Source organism: Cladophialophora bantiana, assembly GCF_000835475.1.
Source record: "Cladophialophora bantiana CBS 173.52 unplaced genomic scaffold supercont1.23, whole genome shotgun sequence".
Lineage (NCBI taxonomy): Eukaryota > Fungi > Ascomycota > Eurotiomycetes > Chaetothyriales > Herpotrichiellaceae > Cladophialophora > Cladophialophora bantiana.
The window spans coordinates 28,817-55,453 of NW_015971597.1; the positions used below are offsets into that span (position 1 = coordinate 28,817).

The 26,637-nt window shown below is 51.1% G+C and overlaps 10 protein-coding genes across 10 annotated transcripts; 5 read left to right on the plus strand and 5 right to left on the minus strand.

Annotated features, from left to right (window-relative positions):
* Nucleotides 1-93: 93 nt before the first annotated feature.
* Z519_11598 (uncharacterized protein) lies at nt 94-818 on the minus strand (the record flags this gene model as incomplete). The annotated part of the gene is made up of 2 exons (XM_016769309.1): nt 94-301; nt 364-818. The coding sequence occupies 2 exons, from the start codon at nt 816-818 to the stop codon at nt 94-96; spliced, it is 663 nt and encodes a 220-aa protein (XP_016614293.1).
* Nucleotides 819-2,415: 1,597 nt separating this feature from the next.
* Nucleotides 2,416-3,522, plus strand: Z519_11599 (uncharacterized protein; the record flags this gene model as incomplete). The annotated part of the gene is made up of 2 exons (XM_016769310.1): nt 2,416-2,469; nt 2,524-3,522. The coding sequence occupies 2 exons, from the start codon at nt 2,416-2,418 to the stop codon at nt 3,520-3,522; spliced, it is 1,053 nt and encodes a 350-aa protein (XP_016614294.1).
* Nucleotides 3,523-4,722: 1,200 nt separating this feature from the next.
* Z519_11600 (uncharacterized protein) lies at nt 4,723-5,253 on the minus strand (the record flags this gene model as incomplete). Its single annotated transcript, XM_016769311.1, has 1 exon — nt 4,723-5,253. One exon carries the CDS (start codon nt 5,251-5,253, stop codon nt 4,723-4,725), a length of 531 nt encoding a protein of 176 aa, XP_016614295.1.
* A 1,047-nt stretch (nt 5,254-6,300) lies between these two features.
* Nucleotides 6,301-8,295, plus strand: Z519_11601 (uncharacterized protein; the record flags this gene model as incomplete). Its single annotated transcript, XM_016769312.1, has 2 exons — nt 6,301-6,922; nt 6,986-8,295. The coding sequence occupies 2 exons, from the start codon at nt 6,301-6,303 to the stop codon at nt 8,293-8,295; spliced, it is 1,932 nt and encodes a 643-aa protein (XP_016614296.1).
* A 1,031-nt stretch (nt 8,296-9,326) lies between these two features.
* On the plus strand, nt 9,327-9,892 carry Z519_11602 (uncharacterized protein; the record flags this gene model as incomplete). The annotated part of the gene is made up of 2 exons (XM_016769313.1): nt 9,327-9,605; nt 9,854-9,892. The coding sequence occupies 2 exons, from the start codon at nt 9,327-9,329 to the stop codon at nt 9,890-9,892; spliced, it is 318 nt and encodes a 105-aa protein (XP_016614297.1).
* A 3,141-nt stretch (nt 9,893-13,033) lies between these two features.
* Z519_11603 (uncharacterized protein) lies at nt 13,034-13,561 on the plus strand (the record flags this gene model as incomplete). Its single annotated transcript, XM_016769314.1, has 1 exon — nt 13,034-13,561. One exon carries the CDS (start codon nt 13,034-13,036, stop codon nt 13,559-13,561), a length of 528 nt encoding a protein of 175 aa, XP_016614298.1.
* Nucleotides 13,562-16,301: 2,740 nt separating this feature from the next.
* Nucleotides 16,302-17,558, plus strand: Z519_11604 (uncharacterized protein; the record flags this gene model as incomplete). The annotated part of the gene is made up of 3 exons (XM_016769315.1): nt 16,302-16,382; nt 16,473-16,570; nt 16,646-17,558. 3 exons carry the CDS (start codon nt 16,302-16,304, stop codon nt 17,556-17,558), a joined length of 1,092 nt encoding a protein of 363 aa, XP_016614299.1.
* Nucleotides 17,559-18,535: 977 nt separating this feature from the next.
* Z519_11605 (uncharacterized protein) lies at nt 18,536-19,381 on the minus strand (the record flags this gene model as incomplete). Its single annotated transcript, XM_016769316.1, has 3 exons — nt 18,536-18,593; nt 18,659-18,919; nt 18,993-19,381. 3 exons carry the CDS (start codon nt 19,379-19,381, stop codon nt 18,536-18,538), a joined length of 708 nt encoding a protein of 235 aa, XP_016614300.1.
* Nucleotides 19,382-20,374: 993 nt separating this feature from the next.
* On the minus strand, nt 20,375-21,584 carry Z519_11606 (uncharacterized protein; the record flags this gene model as incomplete). The annotated part of the gene is made up of 2 exons (XM_016769317.1): nt 20,375-21,521; nt 21,571-21,584. 2 exons carry the CDS (start codon nt 21,582-21,584, stop codon nt 20,375-20,377), a joined length of 1,161 nt encoding a protein of 386 aa, XP_016614301.1.
* Nucleotides 21,585-22,145: 561 nt separating this feature from the next.
* Z519_11607 (uncharacterized protein) lies at nt 22,146-25,409 on the minus strand (the record flags this gene model as incomplete). The annotated part of the gene is made up of 5 exons (XM_016769318.1): nt 22,146-22,709; nt 22,763-23,365; nt 23,412-25,156; nt 25,216-25,328; nt 25,381-25,409. The coding sequence occupies 5 exons, from the start codon at nt 25,407-25,409 to the stop codon at nt 22,146-22,148; spliced, it is 3,054 nt and encodes a 1,017-aa protein (XP_016614302.1).
* Between the last annotated feature and the right edge of the window lie 1,228 nt (nt 25,410-26,637).

Genomic DNA, 26,637 nt, shown 5'->3' on the forward strand with positions numbered 1-26,637 from the left:
GAGTGGGTCCTCGTCAGGTCTTCAAAAACCGAACCGAGCAATCAAGCAAGCAAACTCCTCGGAAATAAAAAGATGCTAGAGTGTTTTGTGTCGTTACACCAATGGTGCGGTGCTCTCTGCGGTAGAGCTCCGCGGCGGTGACGGATTGTTCTTGTTGTGCTTGCAGCAGTTACAGTGTACTGCTTGTCTTCCCCGCTTGTCAAACTTGTCCACCAGTGGAGGGATTCTCCAGCTCATAGCAATGTCCAGCTCGATCAAACGCAGGCAGAAGGCGATCACTGCTGATGCCAAAAATGATACCCTACCCAGGGAAGTCAGCAAGAACAGTTGGTGGAAAAATTAGAGACCGGCTGTTTTGCTCACAGATTGACAATCATGAATGCAAACATGGCTTTGACCAGCTCGCAATCAGTTTGGAAGTATCCTTTTGAAGGCTTGGCGTCAAAGTACTTGGTTTTGAAGTGGCGGCATGAATCCGTGGCATCACCATCCCAAAGACCAATCAAAGTTGCCCAGGCGGCTATAAAGAGGATATCGAAGACCAATGAAAGCGAGAAGAACAAGGCCCCTCCGAAGAACATGGGTAAGATTGTGACGCCCGAATAGACGGTACAGATAGAGGCTATTACCACTGTCGCTGTCGCTTTCCGCGGTACGTCGGCATCTGCATTTGATAGACCATTCATGACGGCGGCGACGAAGCCTATGATGATGATCGACCAAACGCCTTCCAGGACACGCAGTCCGATTTCGGCAATTCGAAGGAAGGTCTCATCGATGGCCCTTACCAAGTCGAGTTCCCTTGTTCTGAACCTCATTGTCGGTGTTTCGCGGAGTGTTTTGTTGGCAAAATTGTATATCAATTCGAGTCGAATTGGTTGTTGATAGTCTCGCTCCCTACCAACCTATGGCCAACGAGTTTATATCAGGGTCGAAAAATCCATCAGTTGCTTCGTGATTTAGCCCTCATCGAAACACGTGGTGGTCCTGCTCTGGGATGCGAAAGCGCCGGCAAGATCCGTACAATTCTGTCCTCGTGGTGTTGTGGTGTTGGACATGGCGTGAGGCGCAAATCAGGTGAGTATGTCAACATACCAAGCGAAATCCAGGACAATTCACTCATGAAAGCCAATATGACCCTGCAAGCACGATTGAGTCATCCCGAGTGCATTGAGCATTGGACCATTGGACCATTGGAATCTACTAGTTAGTAGCTACCACGATAATAGTCCTGGACACCAAAGTAGTCTGTGTCCTGAAACTCTGTGAGATGACGTGGTACAGGAAACACATTAGTTTCGCGGATCAAGATGTCCGAGTTAGCTGCGTCTCCGAGGGAGACAAATAGGGCGGGCCTCCCTCTTGCAGCACGAAGAGTTTTCCTTCAAGACCCAGTGTTGGTTTATTATCATTAGTGTCCGCTGGTCAAAGTCAAGATTGGGATTTTATTTCCTGCACTGAAGGTACTCTGCAGTGTATGCCGAGCTCGGTGAAGGTCATTCAAGCACATGGACAAACCTTGCCGTGCCAATTTTGCGTCGTGGCCAGATCCCCGGTGCAAGAGCAGATGTCGATATACGAGGAGTGTCCGCTGGGCCGATTTACAATGTCCCACGATGGGGTTCGAGTAGTGCTCGAAGTCGTAACGTCTTGTTTTCTCGAAAGAATTGAGAGAGAATTGGCAAATTGCCGGATTGGGAAATTTCCTGGTGCTGCAAATATGTAATGTGCCTCATACACAAGTAGTTGGGGGCGCTGTTGGGGAGCTGTCCAGGCTTTTCAGGCCTAGAAGTGGCGCCTAGCACGGAGTAGCCTTAGGGGTGTCCATGGCTGAAGCCTCCTAGCTTCCCGGTCCCCGAGCCCCGAGAAAGGCCCTACTTGTACTTGGTAGAACGTCGAGCGCCCCCTTTCCGCACTTCGGCGGCCCCAGGAGGAAACCCGGAGCAGAACCCTGTCAGTGCCAAGAACCCATAACCACAGAGACCCACCACGGAGCCTTCTCTCCCTTTGTGTCTTGGTCACTCAGCTGACCCGCAAAACACCCTCTCCCTCTTCTCTCCTTCGCTTCCTCTCCTCGCCAATAGCACCCACGTGTTCTCCTCGGAGACTACCGTATTCTGTTTCCCGTTCTTGTCCATGGGTGCGTGGTGGTCTGATAGCTGTTTTTGATTCCCGGAACCTTGTTCGGCATGGAAAGAGCTTAGCGAAGCGGATTGCGACAGAATTTCGTGGCTACTTCGGACTGCCTTTGTCATGCCTTGTCACGACCTATACTGTGAGATCATTCTAATAAGCATGGCCTTTCCACCATGAAGAGACAATTGTGCCACCATGTCTACAAATCAACCCACTGTTCAAGGATCTCTTTCTACTCATCACACATTCAATCTACCGGCACTCAAGGTTTGACCTACCATGTCCTTCGCACAAACCTTTCCCCAGTATCAAAGACCGTCCTACGCGGATCAAGTACGTCGAACTTTCTACGTCTGTCATTTGCCACACTCACTAAAGTGTACATAGCAACCATGCTGGACTGGTGTTGACTTCGCCACAAACAACAACTCCTTCGGGAGCTATCCTCAGTATTCCAAAGATCAGGCTTACTATGATCCTGACCTTGTGCCTTCATGCGAGCAGACTGCTCCGTCGCCCAACTATTCGCAGTATTTGAACTTCGATGCTACCGAACCGGACTCGGGCTTGGCGGGAACAGGCGATGCCATCTCCTCTCAGCCATTCTTCAGCACCCCATCTGTCCCAGCAGACAATGCTCGACAGTTTGCCGACTTCCCAATCAAGACCGAGCCCGGTTTTGAACAGAACGACCCGTCCTTCTCATGTGGCCTGAACCTAATGCAGGATGACAGCACCTCTCCGCGGACCTGCGGAGCAGTACCCGCATGCTTGCAGCTTCTCGAAAAACCCGAAATGGAAGACTTCAGCTTGTCAGGATCCACTCTTTCGCCACAGCTTTCCAATACGGATGAGAAGCCCGTCAGAAGACCATCGCACGCCGGTTCAGGGTATGCCAGGCAATTGAGAAGGGGCAGTGACAGCAGCCTACTGAAGACTCGAGGCAGACGGGCACGCAAGGGTTCCTCGAGCGACGAAGAAGCGGCACAGGCTCGGGCAAAGCAAGCCCATTCAATTGTCGAACGAAGATACCGCGACAACCTCAATGGGAAAATCATGCAGTTGCACCGGACTCTCAGTTCCATTGGATCGCCCACGCGCATGGCTGGCTTGTCCACCGATGAAGCCCCTAATGCGCATGACCAGCGCACGAGGGTGCGGAAGTCGGACGTTATGACCGACGCAGTCAACTATGTGCACCAAAGTGAGGTGTCAATGCGGCATATGACGGACGAAATCAAGCGGCTGACTGACAGAGTTCGGACACTGGAGAAACTCGTCAAATGTGAAGATTGTGCCTTGCTCAAACAGATGGTCCGACTGCAGCTCCAGTCGCAACAGAACCAGCAGGCACAACAGGCACAGATGTCGATGCAGCAACAATAACAGTCGTCAAATCAACTCTGACACTGCTATTCAGAGATTGTATAACCAGCCGAAATGTTTTGACCCTTCAACATCAAACGGAACCCAGGCCACCACTCAGTGACGGAAAATTGCATCACGACTCACTGATTGCTCGCAATGCCAACTTATCTTTCTTTACCTGATGATACCCTACGCATATGAACTATTGGTCGGCTTCTTCTGTCTCGGGGATCTCTCACTTACGGAACTAATGCAGTTACACTACTGGTGTGACTTATCCCGAAAAAGAGAATCCCCTTCTCTCCCCCTCAAAAAAATGCAAGCAAAAAGTTGTAACAAGAAGAGCATAGAGCCTCGGGAAAGTGGATTCCATGCATGGGCTAAGATGACGCCCCTCCTAACGAGCGAGATAGGGGGCAGAATGTACTCCTCATATATTTGGAAGAGGCATAAGAGGAAGAGCGAAGAGCGAAGAGCGAAGAGCGAAGAGCGAAGAACGAAGAACGAAGAACCCAAAAAAAAACCATTCAATTGGGAGGCGCCCAGATGATGGAATATGGAAACCAAGAGGTTTTCTCACCATCAATATTATTACTATTGCTATTGGTGTTTTGTTTTCTGTGAAGGAATTTGTTATGATACCCACCCAACACTACAAAGTGTATGAGGATATTGTTACGACTGCTATCTTCTTTCTTTTATGCATCTCCTTTAGGAGGACTGCTCTGGCGGGATGGGAAGGGGGGATTATATATAGACTCGCCTTTACTGGGCTTGAGTCACTCACTAATGGAGGCGGGATTCTACAAGTGTGCATATGTCTGTGGGGACAGCGACATTTTCTGTGGGCAGGCGTTGTTGGACAGCAAAACAGACCGCGAAGCTCCGCGCAGAGCAGGGGATAGGATGTTCATCTCATCTTCTTCTCATTTCGGGCTAATATAGTAATTAGTGGCATAACATGTTATGCACATCTGATGGCCCCTGAACTCCATGTTTCCCTCCGGTCCTGGTTTCTGATACAATCTCGTCCCTTGCTGCCCTGGTGAATTCGACTAGGGCGATGAGATGCATGATATATGCACGAATCAATCAACTTTCAGCCGCAAAATGATCCAGAGCAACCACCTGTCAAAGTCCCTTTTTTTTTCGCTTCTTCTTCTCAGATCTCACGCCCCGTAGTATTCCATCGCTTGACGCATCGTACGGAGTCAAAATTCAGGGATGCTCTCTGTGCTCCTTCAGTTCCTCTAACCACTTATCCTTCAGAGCCGAAGCTGCACCAATGGCCTCTGCAAACAGTTGGGTAACATGATCGCGTTCCTCTCCCAGTAGCTCTTTCCCTACGTGGTATGCTTCATTGGCCTGCTCAAGCAGGCGATTTCGATCATGAGGAGGCTCTTCGTAGGACCAGCGTTCATATCCAACGAAGTCGTTGTCATCACTATGGTGGTGGTGGTGGTGATGTGGTCCACCGTGGCGACGATGACGAGGGGGTTCATGGTGGTGTATTACCGAATGAATAGGATGCCCCTTGTCATTGTATTCCTCTACCTTTTTGGAGAGGTGGTAGAAGGCACCAACCGCCACAGCAGCGCCGATTGCTGCCTTGAGATAGTGATCCGACACATCGTGCTTGTCTTCGTCGTGAAAAGCCTTACCTAGTTCATGCGCGGCGTAAACAGATGCCGCCGCCCCAACGGCTGTCTCTGCGTGCGCGGAAAAGGTGTGAAGTTCTGGACTCGCCATGTGCTGAGTGGGATATAATGTTTGCTTCCCCAAGGATGGTGATAGCAATAGCAATTAGCAGTAGCAGGAATAGGTTTGGATTCTTTACTCGCTAAGGATCGGTCCGCCATGGAGCTCCACGTCCTCCAACAGCAACTTACTTATCTCCACCTCCCCTTTCCAGGCTCTTCCATGGCTAGTTTCCGTATAGCCTTGTTAGGGAATGCCAAATACGGGACACGGGTCTGATGATGTAGTCCAGAAAGGGATCGCGCCCGACTTCGGGCTACAATTGTGGGTTCAGGCCCGTTCCCCCGGCTCCTGCCATCGGTACCACGCGATCACCGCTGTCCATTAGGACTGTTCTTGCGGACTTGGAGATGGGAATCATCAACCTACCAAAGGAATGGCATGGGATGAGAATAGGATGATAAAGGGAGAACACGGTATCAGGACATCTGGCCACCACCAACCGCACCTCATCGGCGTCATTCCATGCGACAGATGGCGTGATCTCGCTACTATGTGCACCAGAACCTTCCCCTATTTGCTGGTAAGATGCTGGTGGAGGGGCGCTATAGCGAGCTCGACGACATCCCCTTGCTCTTCCTTGCCCGCCATTGTTTCTTTGAGCCCCATCACTATCGTATTAACTGATGTCTTGCAGGATCTAGACATTCGATTTTCAAGCCACAATGCATCTGGCAAGCCCGAGTCTCGGGGCATGTTCAGAGCTGTCCAATCTCATGCAGCTTTCTGGTACCTCCTCATGGGTTTGACCTGACTGATTCGCACACATCGCTGATGTTGTCTTGCGAGCTGTTGCAACTTGCCCCCTCTACCACCTCATTTCAGGCTATCGTGTAGGTTATTTGCATCTGCTGATTCAACGACAGGATCCCCATTCCCGATTAAGCACGCATCCTGCTCGACCCGCAGGTGCAGTTCAGCTGGTTTAGCCACCAAGTATGGCTGCGACCCCTTGCCCGTGGGGCCTCCAACGCCATTGATATAAGCCCGTGGACATCTCGCAAGACTTCCTGGTTCACCGTGTGGCCTTACGTCAAAATGGGTGGTCATCAGAGTCACAGTCCTGCAACATACACTGAATACGTGCAACGGCTCGTTGAAGGAGGCTATCCCAACTTGGCGCCTCTGTTCAGCTTCTTAACTTCCTCGTATCACCAAAATGATGTGTTCGTTCGGTATATTGACATAAGAACGGACGGTGAATCCAATCAAGCACACTCAGTTCCTCGACACAAAGTCCGCAAGCAAATTCATGAACCTGTTCCCGCAGAGGCTCTGGCGCGTGTCTTCATTGTTGAAGATCTTGATCGCAACACCATTGAGGACTTTGGACTCCTGCTCGATGTTGAACCAAAGTTCTTCGCAAACCACATCAGCGATGCATTTCTTGATCCTGGAACAAATACAGGCCGATGCCCGCATCTTCCCTCGGTGTCTCATATCAAGTCATTCTACAGCATCGACTATTTCCACCCTGTCAACCTCGACAAGCGCACGAGCGATCGTTTTTGTTGTTCCTCAAACGTACGCCGTCTCGTTGATACGTTCCATCGTGTCGTCCGTCGTGCGCACCTTATCGACTCGGCTCTAGACCATGTCGCATTCGTCCGTCGGAAATTTTCATTCTACGTACAACCTATTAAGGAAAAGAAATGGAAAGGTAGGTTCTATTGACCAGCCTATGTGTAGTATTTAAGTGAAGTCACTGACACAGCATCATTAGTCTTGGTGCTTACTGATCCGTCTGTTTTGGATTGTCGCCGAACTCACTCCCGACATTGTCGAGCGACGGCACAGCATAGTCACCGACTTGAAATGGAAGCTTCATATTCGGACCCTTATAGTGAGTTTCGCGACACCTGGCCATCGTCCATGGGTGTGGCAACCTTCCACAAAATCATCGATCGTAAAGGAAACATTGGATTTCGCAGCCCACGAGGCCCGCCAGAGCAGTTCAATGTGTGGAGCTTCCAAGGTGGATATGTTGACGTTTTACCACCCGAACGACCGAGTAACCCAGATCATCGGGATGAGAACTTTAGTGTGGCATGGCTAGAGAAGCTCAAAAGCGATGGTCGAAGCCGCCGGAGTAAGAAATCATCTCCAGCTGACGACCTCATCTACTATTGGACGGACGCCGCGGAAAAGAGCAGGGCCGATCGAACACACTACAATATGCCTGCACGGGTCTATGATTCAAGTCGTGAAAATGAGAATGACATAAGCAAGACGCGCAGATTTTTGTTCGATATCTCTCGCCATGCGCTATTCATCGCAGCGAGTGAATGTATGCTGACTCTACAGGCACTGGACGCATCGGTAGACGCACGGATATGGGATCTGAAAAATCTTAATCTCGCAGAATCGGCCTTCAGAGGCAACACTACGAGGTCACTGGAACACTACTTAGATGATGCACTCAAGCTGAAGCATCTCCTGAGAGGACAATATAAACACATCTTGCACGTCCAGGACTTTATTGATTCCGTCAACATGACAGAGCCCGCAAATGAAGTTCTGACCCGGGTGCTTCCCGGCCCCTTCGGGCCACCAGATCACAGCCCCTTGCAGAAAGACTGGAGAAACGACAACACTTCAAGATCCACCAGGAAGGAACGGCAGGTGATTGCGGATTACGGTCTCAGCGAAGATTTTGATCACATCACAAAAATGATTGACAGACATGTCACCATCTGCCAGGAGACTATCGGAGATATACCGAGCCTCATGGCGGTCAGGGACAGCCACTACGCCGGCAGTCTGGCTAAACTGGGAGTCGTATTCCTCCCCATTACGGTTGTCACAGGAATCCTGAGCATCCAAACCGAGTATGGAATGGGCCAGCCATTGTTCTGGGTGTTTTGGGTTGCCTCATTAGCCGTCTTGGCGATCACGATACTTATGACCTGTCTCCCTACCCATCCATGGGATCGATTCTTCGAAGACTCCATGACACATTACCGGTTGGGGTATCGAAGAATGGCGCGTAGATTGCAGAGGCAGCGGGAGCGGTCGGTCGAACAGCAAGCTTGAGCTGGATATGTTTGACGTGTACAAAGTATTCAGTATTGAGATACGAGATATTAAGGCGTGTTAGAGAAAAGAGCCGAGGCCTACAAAGTACCAAAGTACATTTCCTGTGTCGCTGACTAAGGTAGGCTTTGAGCGTCTGGTTCTCCATGACGCGGCAAAATGTGTGGGTATGCCAAATTCGAAACCTCGAAAGGGCCTAGGCTTTCAGCTGCAAGTCATTTCCCATGATGCACCTCGATCATCAAATGGGATGGCGAGACACGGCGAAGGACCTCGAGGAACCCCTCCATCAAGCAGGTGAGACGAAAACAGAGGGGGATTACATTTCTCCCCGCAGGACGGGTTGAGTGATGACAGTGGCTTACAGAGAAAGCGAAAAGTAAGGAGGTGGTATGATAGGTATCGGGGACGTTTTTGTCTAGGCTATCATTATTGGGCCCGTCTATCGCTGTCGGCGGTTTCCGCAGTCCACTTGGGCTGCCATTTCACCTGCTTCTTCGTAGGTACTGCAGCTCCGTAAGTTCGGGGCAAAAACGGAGCAGTGCTGGGCCTGCATCTCCTACTCAGTCAGTCAGCTGATGGAGGCAGACGACACACCCGGCATTCATTTCGATGGCGTAGCGTGACGGTCCACGGAACTGCCAAACATGTCTTGCAACAACTTTTGTGACATGTTAGTTCGAAGATCCTCGACCCCGTGTTCTAGAATTGCCATCCTCACGCCCGTTCCCAAGATATAAGCTGTGTCGTTCCGCGATGGGGTGGCAAGCCTTGCACATACAAACAGACACCAGCACACAAACCAAGAAGTGATAACCAAAAGGACTACTAGACAAGCGGGCTATTAGCTTGTAGTGATCCTGACGAATCTTGACACCACCTCCACGCTCCCCAGAAGATACAAAAAAGGTCATCGAGCCTCGCTTGAACGTTTACCCACCACTAGCATATACATACCTATCACAACATCTATACGCTCTACAACAGCGAACTTACCACCAACAACTCCCACCAGCTAGCAGCACCACATCATGCCTCCCATGCGCATCCCTGTCAGCCGACTGGCCCAGACAATTCGCACATTTTCCTCTGCTGCCACCCCGAGCAGCGGCCTGAGGGCAGCGGCGAACCCCTTGCACTTCCACCACCAACACATCCTCCCGCACCGGGCGTCGCAGAGGATCCTGTCCAAGGCCTCCACGGCGGCTCAGAACCACTGGTCGACGGTGCCCGAGGCCATCCGCGACGTGACCAGCTACCTCGCGCTCGGGGCACTGACCTCCGAGGCCGCCTTTCTGATATATTGCTGGGTAAGCAATATCTCCTCCTACCGAACAGAACCTCTTCCCTTCCGGCCCGTCCCTTGGATTGAGAGGTGCGACTTTTGAGATGCCTGTGAGCGATGTGAGTTCGTTTTTTTCAGGACTACTCTCTCATTGTTCATCGTCACCGCCGCCGTGGGTTGGATCCATCACCTTCAATCATACGTCACCAGAAGACGTTGAAAGAAAAGATGAAAGAGGAAGTCGATGCTGACATGTTCTCTTCGTGTCGGCAGGACAAAGACGCCGACCTGACGGACTTCCTGGCTTTATAAACAACCGCCACTTACAAGTCACGATACATACTCGGTACATGACGACCGCATTTTTGGGACGAGGGCCGGAAATTGGGCGTTTTGGGTAGGCAGCTTTACGATCGGGTCGGATATCTTGTTCATGAGTTAGTTCCTACTTGCATGCTGCAGTCAGTTTGAGGAGAGTTTTAGCCAGAATGGCTGGTCGGCCGGACGCGAACATGAATTGTTTTGTTTGCGGTCTTGTGAGAAACCTGGTCCGCCCGTTTTGAAGAAAGGGGGCACTGAAAGGCTGAGCCTCGCGAAGTGCCGGCCGTCGATCGAGTCTTGAGTCTTGCAGCCTCGCAGCCTGGCTTCGAGAGGAATAAAGGGGCACGTGTACATACATACAAGTACAGACCTTACCAAGTTGAGCACCATAACAGGTTGCTCGCGCTACGGGAGACAAATCCCAAATTAGGATTCATTCCCGAGCGATGATCAACCCAAAAGAATACTCCAAAATACAGACCAAGCACATGAAACCAGAGCACCCCAAAAATCTAAAGACCACAAGATCACTCAGAATAGGTAAGCCGACCGGCACGTCCTAGGGGGGAAACGGGGACATGAGAAAGGGATGGGGAACAGGCACGAGACTGAGAAGAAGATGAGCAATGGGCATGAGTCCACTTGCGCCCTTTGCGCCTTTTGTTTTTCCATTGCACGAGGATATGCCAGTGTCCCGGATTCTCGCGAAACAGAGTGGCTGAATCTGATCGCCGAAGTTTCGTTCAGGCGAAGAGGGCGTGCGGGGATTAGGATTAGGTAGAGGTCCCGGGTCGAGGGTATCAAGCCTGCCTGGCCTTGTTTTGCCCTAGTTGTTTGCCTGGTTGTTCTTGGCTGGTGGTTACTCGTATCTACCTGGCTGGTCTGTCTGTCGTCACTGGGTTGTCCGTTAGCGGCATCTCCCTCCCTGCTTACACCAGCCACTGCCTGGCCATTCTCGGCCGGTCAAGGGAAAGAAATATTTACCAACAATAGACGGCCATATTGCACGAAAAGGGCTAGAACTACTTGTAAGCTGGGCAAGTGACCGAGCAACTGAATGATTGAACGACCGACTGAAAGAGTGGAGGTGATTTGAGAGGATGACGGGTTTTCGGGCCAGAGGATGAGGACAAAACCCGCGCAACCGCAGGGCAAGGTTAGTTAGCTGGTTGTTCGCCGAGGCGAGGCGATGCGTGGCAAGGCGATCCGAACTAGCACCGGCCCAAAGCCTTACTTTAAGGAAGGGGAACCTGCACGTGATATTGAAGGATCCATGAGAAGGGTGATGGTTTCACGCCTGTACTTACTTGGTACAGGTAATAGTAGCAAGGGACTTCTACTTTCGGCCCGTCTGCTCATTGTGTTGTACTCTGGAGTACTGAGTACAGGGACATGAAGCAGCTTTCACTTGTTATATATGTACCTGTGTGTATACCAAGTATATATCTGTAGCGAAAGAGTAAGTGGATAAGTGGGGGAGGAAAGCTGGTTCGGGTCCGGGTCTTCCACGTTATTGCATAGAACACTCTCACTCAAACACATGTACTTGTCCATCCCTCTTGTCCCATGCCTGAGAAGGCACAGCCAGAGTATGTCCACATGTACCCCAGACTTTCCCCTCTTCTTGATGGAACCTAACCTAACCAAATCCCACCTTCTTGCTGGAGTCCAAGTAACAAGTACATACCGTTTTCAAGTGGTAGTAGCTGCAAATCCAATACATCATCCCGGAGGCAGCCGGGATCAGGCGCGCAGCTCAGAAGCGGGGAGGATCGAGATCTGCTGGTTATTAATATGTGAAAAGATTGAAATTGTCGGGCCAACCAGACCAGCCTTGCCACTAACAAGTAAATCATCAATCAATTCAGTACTGGCTCTTTAGGAAAGAAGGGAAGGATATGGAACAAGATGAAATTCAGAAATGTACCCAGTCAAACGAATGATCGATTACCTTGGGACCCCCGGACCACTAGGCCATTAGCCTCACCGGCCTCAGCCCGTCATCGTTGGATCCTCGGAGCTCGGAGACTTCTTTCGCACGCACACGGAACATATGCTTTGGCAGAGGACCGCTCCGGATTCCGCGGGAGAGACCCTGCGTGATCTAGCAGAACAATTCGCTGGCTAGAACGTAGGAGATTTGTGCTCATGGTGAACTCGGAGGAAATTCAGTTGTCAGATCCCGAGAAAAGAAAGCAACCAGACGAAGGGGACCAACTTGTGCGGTAGCGTTTGCGGCTGCGGTTGCGGTAAGGCGAATCCGGAAACGCTGTTATCGCCATGCCAGCCTTCCCCTGGTCTCGTTTACCCCCTCTCTTCCGCTGTCATGTTATGTCATGTCGAATGATGCCGGGGCACAGAGTTCCCCTAGACCAGACCTCCGGTCACGGGAAAGGCATAGCAGGGCATGGCAGGCGCGTCGATTGGCAGAGAGACACAGGCAAGGTGCGGTGATGACCACAGAGCCATATGGAACTCTGGAGTCGTAGTCAGAAGTGCGTAAGATTGGGGAAAAAGCCCGAAAGGGGAACAGGGGGTCAACCACTGCACCACACCATCTGCCTCTGAATGTTGTCTGTCCGTGCGTGTGGGTGTGAGTTCTGTGGAGAACGGGCAGAGCGGGACTGAAATATCATCATCATCGCCATCATCATCATCAGTATCATCTCATCGCTCTTTTTCTGCTCGCGTGCTTTTTTCGAAGAGAGAAACAGAGAACAGAAAAGGAAGACATCCACCGCTGTGATCCGTTCACATTTTCGTTCCCACATTTCCTTCCCCCTTCTTCGTCATTGAACGAATACCAATCAATTGATCCATCCAACTCATTGCAGGCAAACAAGCCAGCAATTGGAAATCTCTCAGCCTTACCCCGAGATACACTCGCATGCTTACATACCTCCTACACCCTTAGCCCGCATATATACAACCACAAACCGCCCACCTTCCACAAAGAATAACATCTTTGACTCCAAAGGAAAGAGGTGGACATAGCATCTAAGTCTAGCTAACAGCTACACTACTATACTACTATACTACTACACTTCTATTTTCAAAATTACCAAACACGCCTCGTTGGGAAGTTGACCACCAGACAGAGACCATCAACCACCGGCGGTCTCCGTCCACCCAATGCCTGTCTTGATCACCTACGCAACGTGTCACGGCTCGACGCGAGAGGTCGCCGAGCGGATCGCCTCACGCCTCCACGCTGACGGCTTTGCCGTCGACTGTCGGTCCGTCGACCATGTGTACAGCGTCGAGAACTACAGCGCCGTGATCCTGGGCAGTGCCGTGCACGGCCAAAGGTGGCTGCTGGACGCGCAGAAGTTCCTCGACGTCGAAGCCATGGGCCTCCAGATGAAGCCCACCTGGACCTTCAGCGTCGGCATGGCCTCTGCCGTGACCGGCTCGAAATGGATCCGAGACCGAGCCGTGCGCCACGAGTCCCGCCACATCGAGGAGATCGTCATGAGGAAGCTGCCCAAGGTCCGGGATCACCATTTGTTCGCGGGTAAGGACGACGGCTCAGACACACCCGCCCCCATCCGATGTCTCTGGAGTTGCGTCGGTGGACGCTGGGGCGATTACCGCAACTGGGACGAGATTGACCATTGGGCAGATGTCATCGCGAAGGAGTTGAGATTGGAGGGTGTATAAACACGAGCCAAGCTGGAGAATAAGGCAATAAAGAGCTGGAACTCTGATATTTGGCTTGTTTTGATTGGCGGCAATTTGAACAGATCCTAGTCACCATTTGACAGTATTGTTTTGCATTGGATTTACCGGAGTTGCTTTGGAAGAACACTGCAGCGTTCAGTTAAGACACGATGCCGTGATGAGAATGATTGAATACCCCCCATGTACCAGGCAACTAGCCTCATGTTGGATCTTGTTGAATATCGGATAGTATTGGCAATAGCAAATACTTCGTCCTTCCCAAGACAACAATGTCTGTGCTGATTCTGGTCGTGACAACTGACAGGAAACTGCGAGTCTTGACCGCTTAGCAGCTCGGGTAACTCAAGTCACCATTGCGAGTGCATAACCTTTTCAAGTTTGCAACCCGGTCTCTTCCGGGTTGAATTGCAAAGACGGATCGGTCTTTGGAGGTGCCCTGGAAACCCGGGGCGACGAGGCTGATTGCACGAAGCCTGCAACCGCCTGCCTCGGCATGTAAAGCTGATCATTGTGATATCATGTTATTCCACCAGGGTCAGCACAACATCAAAGGCTACCAGATCATGATGAACTGAACCACATCTGTCGACTTAGATCCACCAGGCAGCTCGGGTCCCGTGCGCAGAAACTGAATGCCAGCCACCACCCAGAAGGGTTGTATTACCAAACCTGCTGTTTACCCGATCTGCGTTGGCCACATTTTCTGGTAGTCACCAATGCTGAGGAGGTTTTCCGGTCATTATGCGGCGAGTATGTAGAGGGGTGTCAGCTCTCCGAGAGCGTCGGGTCAGCCATGCGGCAATTTGCCTGAAAAGACCTAGCATAGTCGGCAGAGTGCGGATGAACCCTGTACTGATTCGGACCCTAGGTGATTCCTTTGCTGGCACATCGCCCGCTTCAGAGATTCCCATTGCTTGAACCGAAAAGGGTCCAGTTTGTCAGCCGACATGTATGTTAGATAAGCATACCTAGACAGATCCATAGTGTAGCCGTGGCCGTGGACGACGTCACACTTCTGCTTCTCATGAATGACCTCCATTGGGACACAGCAAGGCTGGTGGATGGCAATGAGTCGCACACCCGCGGAGCTCCAACATCGTCCGCGCTCCCTGCACTGAGGGTACTGATATAACTCACATAACGCTATACCTCGAGGATACAATTTCCACGCGCTTCAGAATAATACTCCGTGTCTAATCTCTAGGGAGGTCGGGCTTGTACGAACGTGCACTCACGATGGTTGCTGATGTTTGTATTGAAAAGGTAAGAAGACGAGTGCAGATCGAGGGAAGAATTTCCCACCTTTAGGCGTGCGATGTTTCGAAATTCTGTGTCTGACAGAAAAATTGTCTTGATGTCACCTTGAGTCATTGACCAATTTGACCAGATTTTTCTGCCAGACGAAACAAAGCCTTTCAGATCTTGTCACTTCTGTCTTCCTCAACTTTCCCTTGCGATTGACCTCTACCTTGGGAACGCCCTCAATACACCTTCAATTTTCGGGGTTGCATCTACATCGGAGCCCTACTCTCCGAGTTAATGGCTTGATCGCGTATCTGGCGGCTACGATGTTCAACATGAGCCGCAATTACCTTTCAGCCGCCGTGCGCAGCATTCATTGCCGAACGAAGCCTTTCTATCAGGTAGTGTCTCCTCATGTGCGCAAATGATATGCGGGCGAGGAAGCGGAATGATATCCCTTCAACGGTCACCCGTTAAGCCGATGCGGGGACTCTCGAGATGATTGCCAATGGCTGGGATGAGATTGCAAAGCGCATTGATCGAAAGAGAAGGGTTCACACAGCCGCGAGCACCTTCCAGGGGTGGCCTTTCTAACCCGAGAGTACATGGATACAGTACACATCAGCATCACCAACAAGTACAAGTACTTGCTGACAAGGTCCGTGTTTGGTGCTTGTGTTATGATCAGTCCACACTTGCATACACCTTGGCTTCAAACCCGCCCTGACCAGGAATTTTCCCCGAAGACGGCACATCATGGCCGTCCAATCGCAGTTGATTCCCTGCCTTGGATATCTCTGATCTGAAGAAAGCTTCCCTTGTTCTTCGAAAAGTTAGCCAGCGAGCGGCCACTAATACTCCAATGTTTTGAGTTACAACGTCTCTCCCTTGCTTGTAGCCTCGACATCTGATTGCTACATGGGGTCATAAAACATCAGACGATTCCTAATCTATATTCCCACCGTACCTCAGTTTCCTCCACATACTTTTGAGCGATGCCGATAAGAGGAGATCCACGGCGGATAGTTTGTGGGCAGTCCACAAAACCCTACCCAAGTCTCCGTGTTGATTTGCAAAGTCGGGTCCCACGGCACCAGCTTTACGAGACAGCGATTCGTTCTTCTCCAATTCCCGAGCATGCCTTGCCACATTATCTGGCCCTCCCCCGGGAATGTCTGTCCATTTTCACATGATTGATAAATACTTAAGACGACGGATTTGGTGGCCTTTCTTGTTTCTCACCGTCATTAAAACCGGCCGGCAATGCAGTGGTTTGGTTGGGCCTCCACGTACCAACTTGCGCAAGAGTCCAAGATGTGAAGGCGATGCCTAAACCATCCTTAGATCCAAAGTATCATCAAAGTACTTAGCATCGGATTGCGCTGCGGCGTCTTAATGCTCGGAAAAGGTGTTCCAGCAATACAATAATCAATCCATCAATCCTCCTTAACTGCGAGGCTTTGTCACCAGTAGCAACATGAACATGGACCAACAGACTGTCAAGTCGCGTCCGCGAGTCTCGCGGGCTTGTGAAAGATGTCGTGTCAAGAAGGCAAAAGTAAGTTGGATTCGTGTTCTTGATGCCATCTGTGTCGTCGAAGGCGGAAACCAATGGGAATTGGACTGACAAGACCGTCTCGATGGACAGTGCGATGGTGAGAAGCCTTGCCGGAGGTGCGATTTAGACAAAGCGCCCTGTTCGTATAAGATCCGAAGGAAGACCGAATCCTCCAGCACGAACCAACGGTGAGCAGTTGCAATTTCCTGGACGGCCCTCAGATCTCAGGAACGTGTCAAAGTTCTCTTGCTAATCGCCTCAAGATACACCAATCTCCTCCTTCAACATCAGGAGGCCTTAACGGCAGGTGTGGTGGAATTGTACAAGCGGCTTGTCCGAGGTCAGAGATGGGACGGCGCTCCCATCGAGGAGGTCAACGGCAGTCCCAGCGTACACAGCATCCTTGAACGAGTAGGAGTACTTGACCATGATGAAGATGCCAACCACTACAACCTCGACTCATGCTCAACCAAGAACAGATTGGAACCTGTCTCGCCTGTAGGGCCCATCAAAGCGTTTGCGCCAACTATTGCGCCGAAGCCCAAAAGACCGGTTCGAGCAGCAATGGGAAGGGAATCGACCAGCCACGCACCTGTCCCAGGCCTCCCTGAGCAGCGGAGTTGCTTTGGTCAGTCGCCAAAATCAGCCACGGCGACGACCATGAGCCGGACCTCGACCGCGTGTGGACAAGCAGCTTCCGCACTCGACACAGATGAAGTACCAGTACAGTCGACATACTTTCCACAACCGCCCTCACCGCTGACGCCGATGTCCAACTCACGAAGCAGTTCTCTAGCCCACTGCTCGAGGGTTCAGCTCAAGACGACCAGCACCACGACGACATCATGGGTTGACTCACCAGTGGATGAGTTTTACGACGAGCTATTCGGCACGCCGATACCCACGCCACGAACAGAAGTCCAGTCACGACAAGCACAACTACAGTCGGACCACCAAATTGAACCTCTCCCTCAACCTCAGCCTCAGGGCCAGACTCCGTACACAATGCCCCCCTCATTTGCCTCCCCCAACCTCAGCGCCGCGGAAGCCTACAATGCTGGCTATTTCTTCGACGCGACACTGGGCGGGGGAATGCCCATGTATGGATGGGACAGTGGGCCGGGCGGATCGGGCGGCATCGAGTACAACGCCTGGGATACAGGAGTGTATGTCTAAAGTTGTCAGGATCACCGCAGGAGGTGAACTGAATTGGATGATAACTTAATGCTTGGCTGTGATTCCATGTGTCTCCAAACCATGGAGTATAGGTATGTATATAACAAGAACGACGACGACGAGGAGGAGAAGGATGCATGGTGGTGCACCAGCTCTAGCTCCAAGGGTTCTTGCCTGCCCGTGGGGGGAGCATCGGGCCGCTCTGTTGTCTGTATTACTGGCAGTGGTTGACTAAAGGTGAGCGGGGCGGTTCTTTCTGGCCTCGGCCTCGGCATCCTCAGGTAGTGGGTATTAATATCAATATCAATCACTGCGTAGCGAAGAGAGGCTCAGAGGGAAACCTTTGCGATCAGGCTGAGAATCTTACGTGGTTCCCCGTAGAGCCTGAGTCATGGTAGAGTTGGGCCATAGCATTGCCCAGCCAAGAGAGACCCAGCTCGGTTAGGCGCTTCCCGTGAACCTGATGTAATGAGGGAGACGGACTTTCTTGTTCAGAGAGAGAGATAGTCCGCGCCTCCGTGAAAGCAAAACAAAACAGAAACGGCTGCCGAGATAAAGTTGAGAAGGAGGAACACAATGAAAAGAGGGCACGCTATGGTCGATTGTGAGCCCAAGTGTGTAGGTAATTGGAAGGGCTTTGGTCTGTCCTAGAGACAGGACAGCCGCAACCATGGTCAAATGACCAGATGCTTCTTTCCCAGGAGCCTGATATGTCAAGCGGCCCTTGAGAATGTTCGGTTCGTTCTCTTCATGCCCAAAAACACATACCTCTAAACATAGCATTCTACTGCCCAGGCAGTCTTACAACCCCTTCCAGACAAAGGAGCCGGCCGTTTCCAAGTAGGTAGGACATTGAACATCCTCCTCTAGTATCACACTTGAACTTTCGTGGATGCATTAGACCATCAATGCCAAAATTATCAAGACGCCGTCTGCAATGCAACTAAATCATCCTGACATTTTCCTGGTTTTTCTTTCTAAGTGTTGTGAATTAGAAAGTTTCTGAAGTTATCCCAATAGTCCGAGTTGACATATCTGGCGAGCCATGTTAGCAATCATCCCGGATGGAGCAAGGATAATCCATTTAAAAAAAAACGTACATGTACTTCATGCTGCTCCTCAAGCTTGGCTGAATGCTCTCGGGCTGCCATCTGAAGATGTACATGACAAAGGCCCAGCTCAAACTAGCGAACACGGGCCAGGCATTGTTCTGAATCTTTGCCTTTAGCTCCGGCGATAATCTTTGAGTCCAGAGTGTCGGGGTGGGAGTGGCACTCGTGGCGCTTGGTGGTTCAATGCTGAGCCTCGCGAGGGCGAGAATTACTCGAGCAAAGACGTAGATGACGATTTGTTGGTTGACACTATGCGGAGAGAGACAAAAGTTTAGCCTGCCAAAGCCTGCCAGCCTCCTGCTATTGCAGTTGCAATCCTTACCTGCCCTGTTTCCCTCGTCCAAAGACAACATAGCCACCGAGGAGGCCCGCAAAAAAGGTGTCATACGGTCCCTCTTTTCCCGGATTCATGGGGTTCAGCAGCCTTAATATTAACATGGACGACTTGTACACGGTTGCGAAGAATGCGAGGTTTCGCGCATGTTGTCTCGTTGCCCTTAAAACAAGCCGGATCTTTTCTCGGATCGTGCCTGAGCGAAACAGGAAGACCATGACCAGAGCATGAGGGAATCGGACTTTGGCACCGTAGACGGCGCCATTACGGGCGGCTTTGACGATGGCCAGAAGAGGAGCGAGGTCGGGGTTGAGGATGATGGACTCGACCGTTTCCTGGTGGATGTCAGTTGAGACTTGGTAGAAGTGGTAGCGCATCCAAGACCGACCTTCAGCGCATCCATCCTGCACCCTCGACGACAACCGTTTGCTGAAGGAAGGCGAATGTTCTCTCGGTATAGCAAAGCAGCGCCAGGGCGGTAGGGAGGGACGAGGTCAAGGGAGGGTTAGAATACAGCGGGCGAGGCGATGGCAGCCAAGGTCATGGGCATTGAGCACTGAGCAGCGTGGCTGGAAGTGAGCAATTGGCATGTGTCAATTCTGGCTCAATTGGGTACCAGGTCAAGAGAGCAGGGGGCAATAAGAGGCACAGAGAGAGTCTTGAGAGTCCTCGGCGAACGAGGAATACGACGACATCATCTTCTTAGTATTCAATTGATCGGTGCATGTGAACCGCGGGCGGGTCAGCGAAGGGCAAGTTGGGCAAGTCACTCCCCACACAGTCCGACTATTTGTTCAACCGCCGCGCTGAGCCTCGGCTGTCTTGATTTTGGATTTCGCCGTGTGGCTGCCCCGATGCCATTTCCCGACAACCTTCGTAAAGTACTCGGTAGTAATATCAAAACAACGTCCACGGCCAAATCTCGCCCACCGTGACAATAGACTATCTCCATACCAGCGAGGCCAAATCTTCCCTGACAGAAATCCCCCTACAGCTCCAGCTAGATGTCTAAACCCCTATCCTCTCACAACCAGCATGCCCTGCCTGCACAATAGACACTCCATTAAGGGCGGGCATTCATATTCTGCCCTGTTCGGTTGTTGGAGCAAGAACGACGCCAAAGATCTTTGCTCCGCATGCATATCGCATAAAGAGGCTTGACAGACACAAGCTTAAACATCACCCTCACTAGATTTGATATGTGATGTTCTCCCTCGAGCATATGTGGTAGCTGAAACGAGGCGAGTCCCGGTTTTGCTGTCAGCACTCCGCAGTCATGAGCCATCTACAGTGACTCTGAAGGATTGGTTGTGAAGGACTGATATCTTTCTGTGGCTTTGAGATGTCAAGTCCTCGAGTCCAACTCCACATCAAGAGATCCGCCGTCGTTTCGGTTTCTCATTGTCGTCGTCGTCCGCATCGTCCATTTCCTCGTCGTCATCCTCTCCGATACTAATCTCATCCCCGCTGCCTAGACCAGTGCTGCCTTCTTCCGACGTATCGTCCACGTCCATGCCGCCGTTCTCCATGTCTTCGTCTTGACTGATGATATCTTGCTCTTTATCCAAGTCCGCCATCTCTTCTTCATCATCGTCGAGCTCGCCACGGTTTCTTTTCAGCCCTTTCATTTTCCGTGTCTGCAGATTTGAGAGATCCTGTTTTCCAAGATGCACGCGGCCAATCTTGTCACCCACCAGATCTGTCTCAATATTCTTCTTTGTCCGTTGTTCATTTGGCCGACGGCCATGTTTTAAAGCATCCCTCATCACGGCCGCATCCGCTTCACGGAATCGATCAACTCGGAAATCGAAGCTGTGTCCAATTGGCTCAAGCTCGACCCGTGGGATTTTGGGGCTGTTGGATCTCATAGTTCGTATCCGATACCATCTGAGGTGAAGGACGGGCTTGTTCGCCGGGTCGTTCAAGTCTCCCGAGGAACTGGAATTTTCACCGGTGGCGATCATCAGGAGATACTGTAGACCTGCCACGTCAATTGAAGATATCTCTTCACCCTGAAACAGATCCAGCATTATAGACCTGAGGGATTGGTAGAGTGTAGCCTGCGCCGATGAAGAGGTGTCATCCCACTGCGATCCCGCGAACAGGATCAAAGGCTTCATTCCGACTCCAATCTGCAATTTTAGGTCTGACTGTGGCTCGTCCGCAGGCACAAGAAGCAGCAGCTCAACCATATCGAGAAGTTTGCCGTCGTATATCCGCAGGACTGTGACATTGTTCGGTCTCTTTTTGGAATGAGTGCCAAAGACCACCACCCCACATTCGTTCTTCCCTGCCAGAAATTCTAGGGACTCGGGGTTCTCGAAGGGGTGGATGTTGTCGTTCTTCTTGGTGAGCATGACAGAATCCGGTTTGGTCAGCGTATGCACAGTCTTCAGCACGTTGGAGAGAGGCTGCGGGCATTTCGTCCCATGCAGGAGTAAGACCCGTTTCCTGGATTCCACCTGTTGAGGCTCGCGTGCCTTGACGATGCGAGCCGTCCGAGCATTTCGCGGTTTTCTGTGAATTGTCAGTCTGCTTCGTTTAGCGGTAGCTCTCAGGAACTTACATTTCGCGCAACATGGTGAACTCTTGCACCGAGACTAGATATGCGTGCCAAATACGCTCCCAAGTATGAGACGAAGAGCCCACAAAAACTTGGTGGACCGCCGAGCCGCTCGCACTGTTGCGACACAAAAATTTCCCGGGCGCAGGCGAGAAAGGCTTATCGATAAAGAACGGTGAAGCATAGACACGTTGTAGCATCTTCCATAGCTCAGTCTGCTGCCCTCGGCATCGGCCATTGTACAGAGTAGAAGCTCTTGTCCACCACAACAACATATGCTCTTTGGGGAACTTTGGGGCGGCGTCTATGATAGCATTGAGTATATTAAGAGGGAACAGGCACCAAACGGCCCGAATATTGACGCCGCAAAGGTCCGGCCCTCCGTCGAACGGCTCTAAGAGTTTCGAGAGGCACACGTGTGAAATGGGAAGCAGAAGGAATAAAAACAGATTGGACACCAGGAAGCAAAAGCCTAGGCTGGTTTACAGATTCTGTGGCTTACGATCAGCTTCTTCTGGTCGGGAGATGTTCCCACTTCAGCTACCATCTATAAGGCTCTACACCCCCAGCGGACTGTTCTATACAGACGGCCTTTGCAGAACTAAATTGCTCTGCACATAGCTCATCGTGGGAGGCCCCTGGTATGTTCCTTCTTCCGGTAACCGCAAGAGACCAATAGATGACCAGAACATTGACATTAGCGCAAGCACAATTGTCAGTGGAACGGCAGCGCCTTGCATATCATCCGGGTGTCTGCTCTGCCACCATCCCCAGAAGCCGAAAGGGCCGACTACCATCAGGAGATGATAAGCAAGCATGTGGACAAAGGATGCCTTGTACCGTGACTCGAGGCCCCAAGCTTCGCTGTAGGTAGCTCCCTTTACGTCCCAAAAATTCCTCTTTTTCGGCAACCTCTCGTACATTCTTTGCTGGGTCAAGGGTCCTATACATTCGTGCCAGGGCCAGAACCAAAGGTGGCAAGGTGTGGCACACGGATATAAAGAATCCTCGAATTCCTCCTGCGAAATCGGCGGCCTCTCGATGGGCGGCGTTTGGGAGCCGCTCTTATATTCGTAATCCGGATTATGTTCCGGAACACCGTCCTGAATTGAGCTGATCCTTTCGGCGCGGTATTTGAGAAACTATGAGAGTGTCCGTGAGTAAACTACTTCAGAACGGGTTGGGAAGCAAAAACCTTTCTGAAACTGCAGAACCTGAATTGATACACTGAAAACCATAGTCTCAACCAACCACGCTTGGACTGATATGCATTTGTGATTTGAGCGACGAGTTGACCATCATTCTCGATTCTATTCTTCTTGAAATCAATCTGGCTGATGTCTAAACATCGCTTCTTTCCTTTTACTCCAAGCACGAGGAGCAAGTCGTTACTACTAACTCCAATCTGCACTGCGTGCTGCTGTAGCCGGTTACCAAATAAAGTTGCATTTCGATCTCGGCCGGTGGGCATTGTTGGTGTTGAATTTCGGGCCGAGGATCCACTTGCGCCAGGAATCTTCCCTGTGCTGGATGCTTGATTCATTGATGTCGTGGACGAGGTCTGAGCCTGTGCCGCATGATTCCGTGCTGAGGAGGTTGAACTGAGGTCAGGCCCTGACACATCTGGTAGAAAGGTCGAACTTCTGGGCCGTAAAAACTGGCGCCAGCTCCGTCTCCCTTTTTCACGGCCTTTGCAAAGGTGATCATCACTTAACGGTGACACCCGCAAGTCAATGAGCTTCGACAATTTCTCCGCTTCTGCCTTTGGAACATCAGTCGCATGTGATCTCCCGCAATGCTGTGAATTGTCAGCAATTGGAACGGAACAATTGGGAGCAACCTACACATTTCCAGGATATGCGGCAATGATCAGTAGGAAGAGGTTCCTGGGCCGGAGGCAGAGGCCACCAATCCCATTCCACTTTTGATGCTTTTGCGATGCGAAGCCTCAATTTGTCGGGCCAACTTTGTTGAATAATGGAATAAAAGCTGATGCTCTCTTTTGGTAGAGTCATCAGAGTGCGACGCAGGCTGTAATAACGCGGAGTGACTGCCTGCATCTGAATTCGCTCGAGTAGTTTTTTAAAAGGAGTGCCCCTGAAGATGAAGTGCTCCATGCGCTTCACATAATCCAGCTCGCTAAAAGCCTCAAGCAGATCGTCGGGACTGTCGTTGGGGCGGTCTTCAGGTGTATCCTGCTGCATATCCGCCGGAAGAACGCCGCCTTCGTTGGGATCGCTAAAACCCTGGTTGCCGCGAATCCATTCTTCAAGGTCAAGCAAGGACTCCCTGGTGCGCACGTCCCCTTCATCATCGTCTTGCTCCTCCTCTTCGTCTTCAGCCGACCCGGTTAATTTGCAGGCCATCCTCTTCGCTATTCTTTCTCTGTACCAATGACCCCGGAGAAGGCTAGCACTAGCATTCTCTAGCCTTGTGCATGCCTGAGCTCTTAAATCGATTTGATAATATTTGAGATGCTCTCGGATATCAGCACAAAGGTCTTGAACATTAGGCCGCTGTGAAATTTGACGGAATGCGGTCAGGAGTTCGTCGTTGCTCAACAAACATGCTTCGAGGTGTTTCTCTGCTGTGAGGACTGGAGGCAATTTGGTAACCCCTATGCGCGAGCCTATGTCTTCGTCATTCGGGGTCATTCGCTGTAATATATCCGGGTCAACAGCCGTGCTTTCCAGATAATTGCTTCCCCGGCTGATACGGACATCTGCATCGGTACTGAAATGGCTGGGGGCCCGCAAAGAGATGGTGTTCTCGCGTCCTCTGTCGGAATCAAGGGCCTCTTTACGCGTTTGCCCATCTTCATCGAAGTCACCGCCAGTCCCATATCCAGAGTCTGAATGCACTGCCATCTGTTTCAGGTGTGGGGAGTCACCCGGCAAAGCAGCATCCAATACTTGCTCAACCTCCAGTTTTTGATGTCGGTGGTGAGATAGTTCGCGACGCGAATTGGCTAAAGAACTCTGTAACTCCACTTTAAGTTTGCGACGAAATTCCGCAGACACCTCGCGCAGCAATGCGAGACTAACCACCATCGATTGTCCGGCTCTTGTCTGGTCAAGTTCCTTCCCTTCATCAACCATTTCCTTTTGAATCTGGAGATATGTGCCTGGTTCATGCCCCGTCCTAATGCTAAGAAGATGTCGGACAATCTGCCTAGCTGTTGCCGTCCCGTTCGTATGCCTGAAAATTCTGGACCCGTTTATGGACACGGACTCGAATAGCTGGGAATCTTCAAGTTCTTGCTGGCGCGTGTCCTCCCCCGTTGCATCCACCTTGTCCCGGAAATTGGTCACAAGAATAACCCTTCGCAGTGCCTGTTCTCCACAGAGCTCGATGAGCAAGTACAGATCATCGATTCTCTTTGGCCTCGATATACCGCGGGGGCTGGAATTGAGGTACAAAATACCGGTTACTTGGATTCCCTCGAGGCAGGCGCGTTTCAACCAGCCAGCAATATCGCGGAGGATTTCGACATCAGAGTGCAACGCTTTGGTGAAGCCCGGAGTGTCGATGATCCAGAAAGTCTCGAATTCAGGATCCCAACATTTATAGGTCTTCACTCTCTCTGTCCCTGCAACATTGATCAGTTTTCTTTGCAATCAGCAACTACACACAACATCATGCACTTACGTGAGTTTAGAGGTGAGGTCCTCTTGACAGATCGATCAAACTGGAATTGATTTATGAACCTCGACTGCCCTGACCCTGTCAATCCCATAACTAAAATTACCACATCGCCCGGCCTGGAGAGCCACGTTAACGGGGAAGGGGTACTTCGTGAGCGTTTGAGCCAACCTTGGCAATTCATAAGTCTCAGTAGCCATCGTCCTCAACCCCAGTACTCGTTCTCGTAATAACTGACAAGTATCCCTTCTAGAGGGAATGATACCTATCTGGTTGCCGCGTCATTCGACTTGGAGAAAAAAAGGGGGAAAGCCGGATACGGCTGGAAATGAACGAATCTGCTCTCCTTGCTCAATTCACAACCGTCGACGTCTGGACCTCGAGCCTAGTGAGCCTGATCTAGTACTCGAGGTTAGCTGAGGATGTGAAGTTCCAACACAAGATTCACCGGCCAGTGTGTGACTGCATCGAACTGGCTTTCTTCACGGCTCAAGCAGTTGGGGGAGGGGGGTCGGTTGCCTTGCGGCTGAGGCTGCGCAAGTTGGTATCTCCGACTTCGATTCTGCTGTGAACATTCGGTTGAGGCTGAGGACCAGCGGACTTTCACGCCATGCTGAACAACGCATAAGGCTATCTCGTATCCCACCTCAATTAAAGCAGTGCAGTTTGCGGAGACAACATTAGTGCAAGGGTTGAATACATGCGCGAGATGGTTCTTGGTGGTTGTGATGGTTTTGGACGGTTTCAGCGCTTTGGCGTGACTCTACCGGCACTCCGCCGTACTGCGTTGGCGAGTCGTCTTGCCTCACCGAATCCCCCTCTATCCCTCCTTGCCTTGCCTTGCCCCAACCATCGCCCAGGTTCACATCAACTCTCTTCGATACTTGTCATGCAGTACTCTGTGTGCGAATACGCCCTAGGCTTCCCGTCGACTTTCCTCCGGCCAACATGTCGGGATGAAATTTTCACCATATGAAGCTGCAATGGTACATGTAGTATTTCTAAAAATCTAGAGAGAGCATGAGTACGATCCATTCTTGAAGAAGGCCTGCGAAGTTTGCTCTTGCCACTTTCGTTGTCTGTCTGTGACTTTTCGAATAATACCGGGGAGTCGACTATGAGCACCATCCCCGGTCTTTGATATCAAACAGTGCACATGGCGGAACCTATATCTGAATCTTCGTTGGTAAAGAGCAAGGCAACAGCGGATCCTGACTGGGATTACATGTTGACAGGGTTGCAAGATAGCCACTGTGGCAAACCACCTGAGGCGCTGCTGTCACACCAACTGCAGCACCTACCTCAACATTGTTATTCTCATCGACCTGCGACAACAGGGTAACAGAATAGGAGGTTTCAGGAATGGCCTTCAGATTACAGGCCAAAGTGTATATAAACAGGCAGAGTCTCTCTGAACAGGCAGGGGGA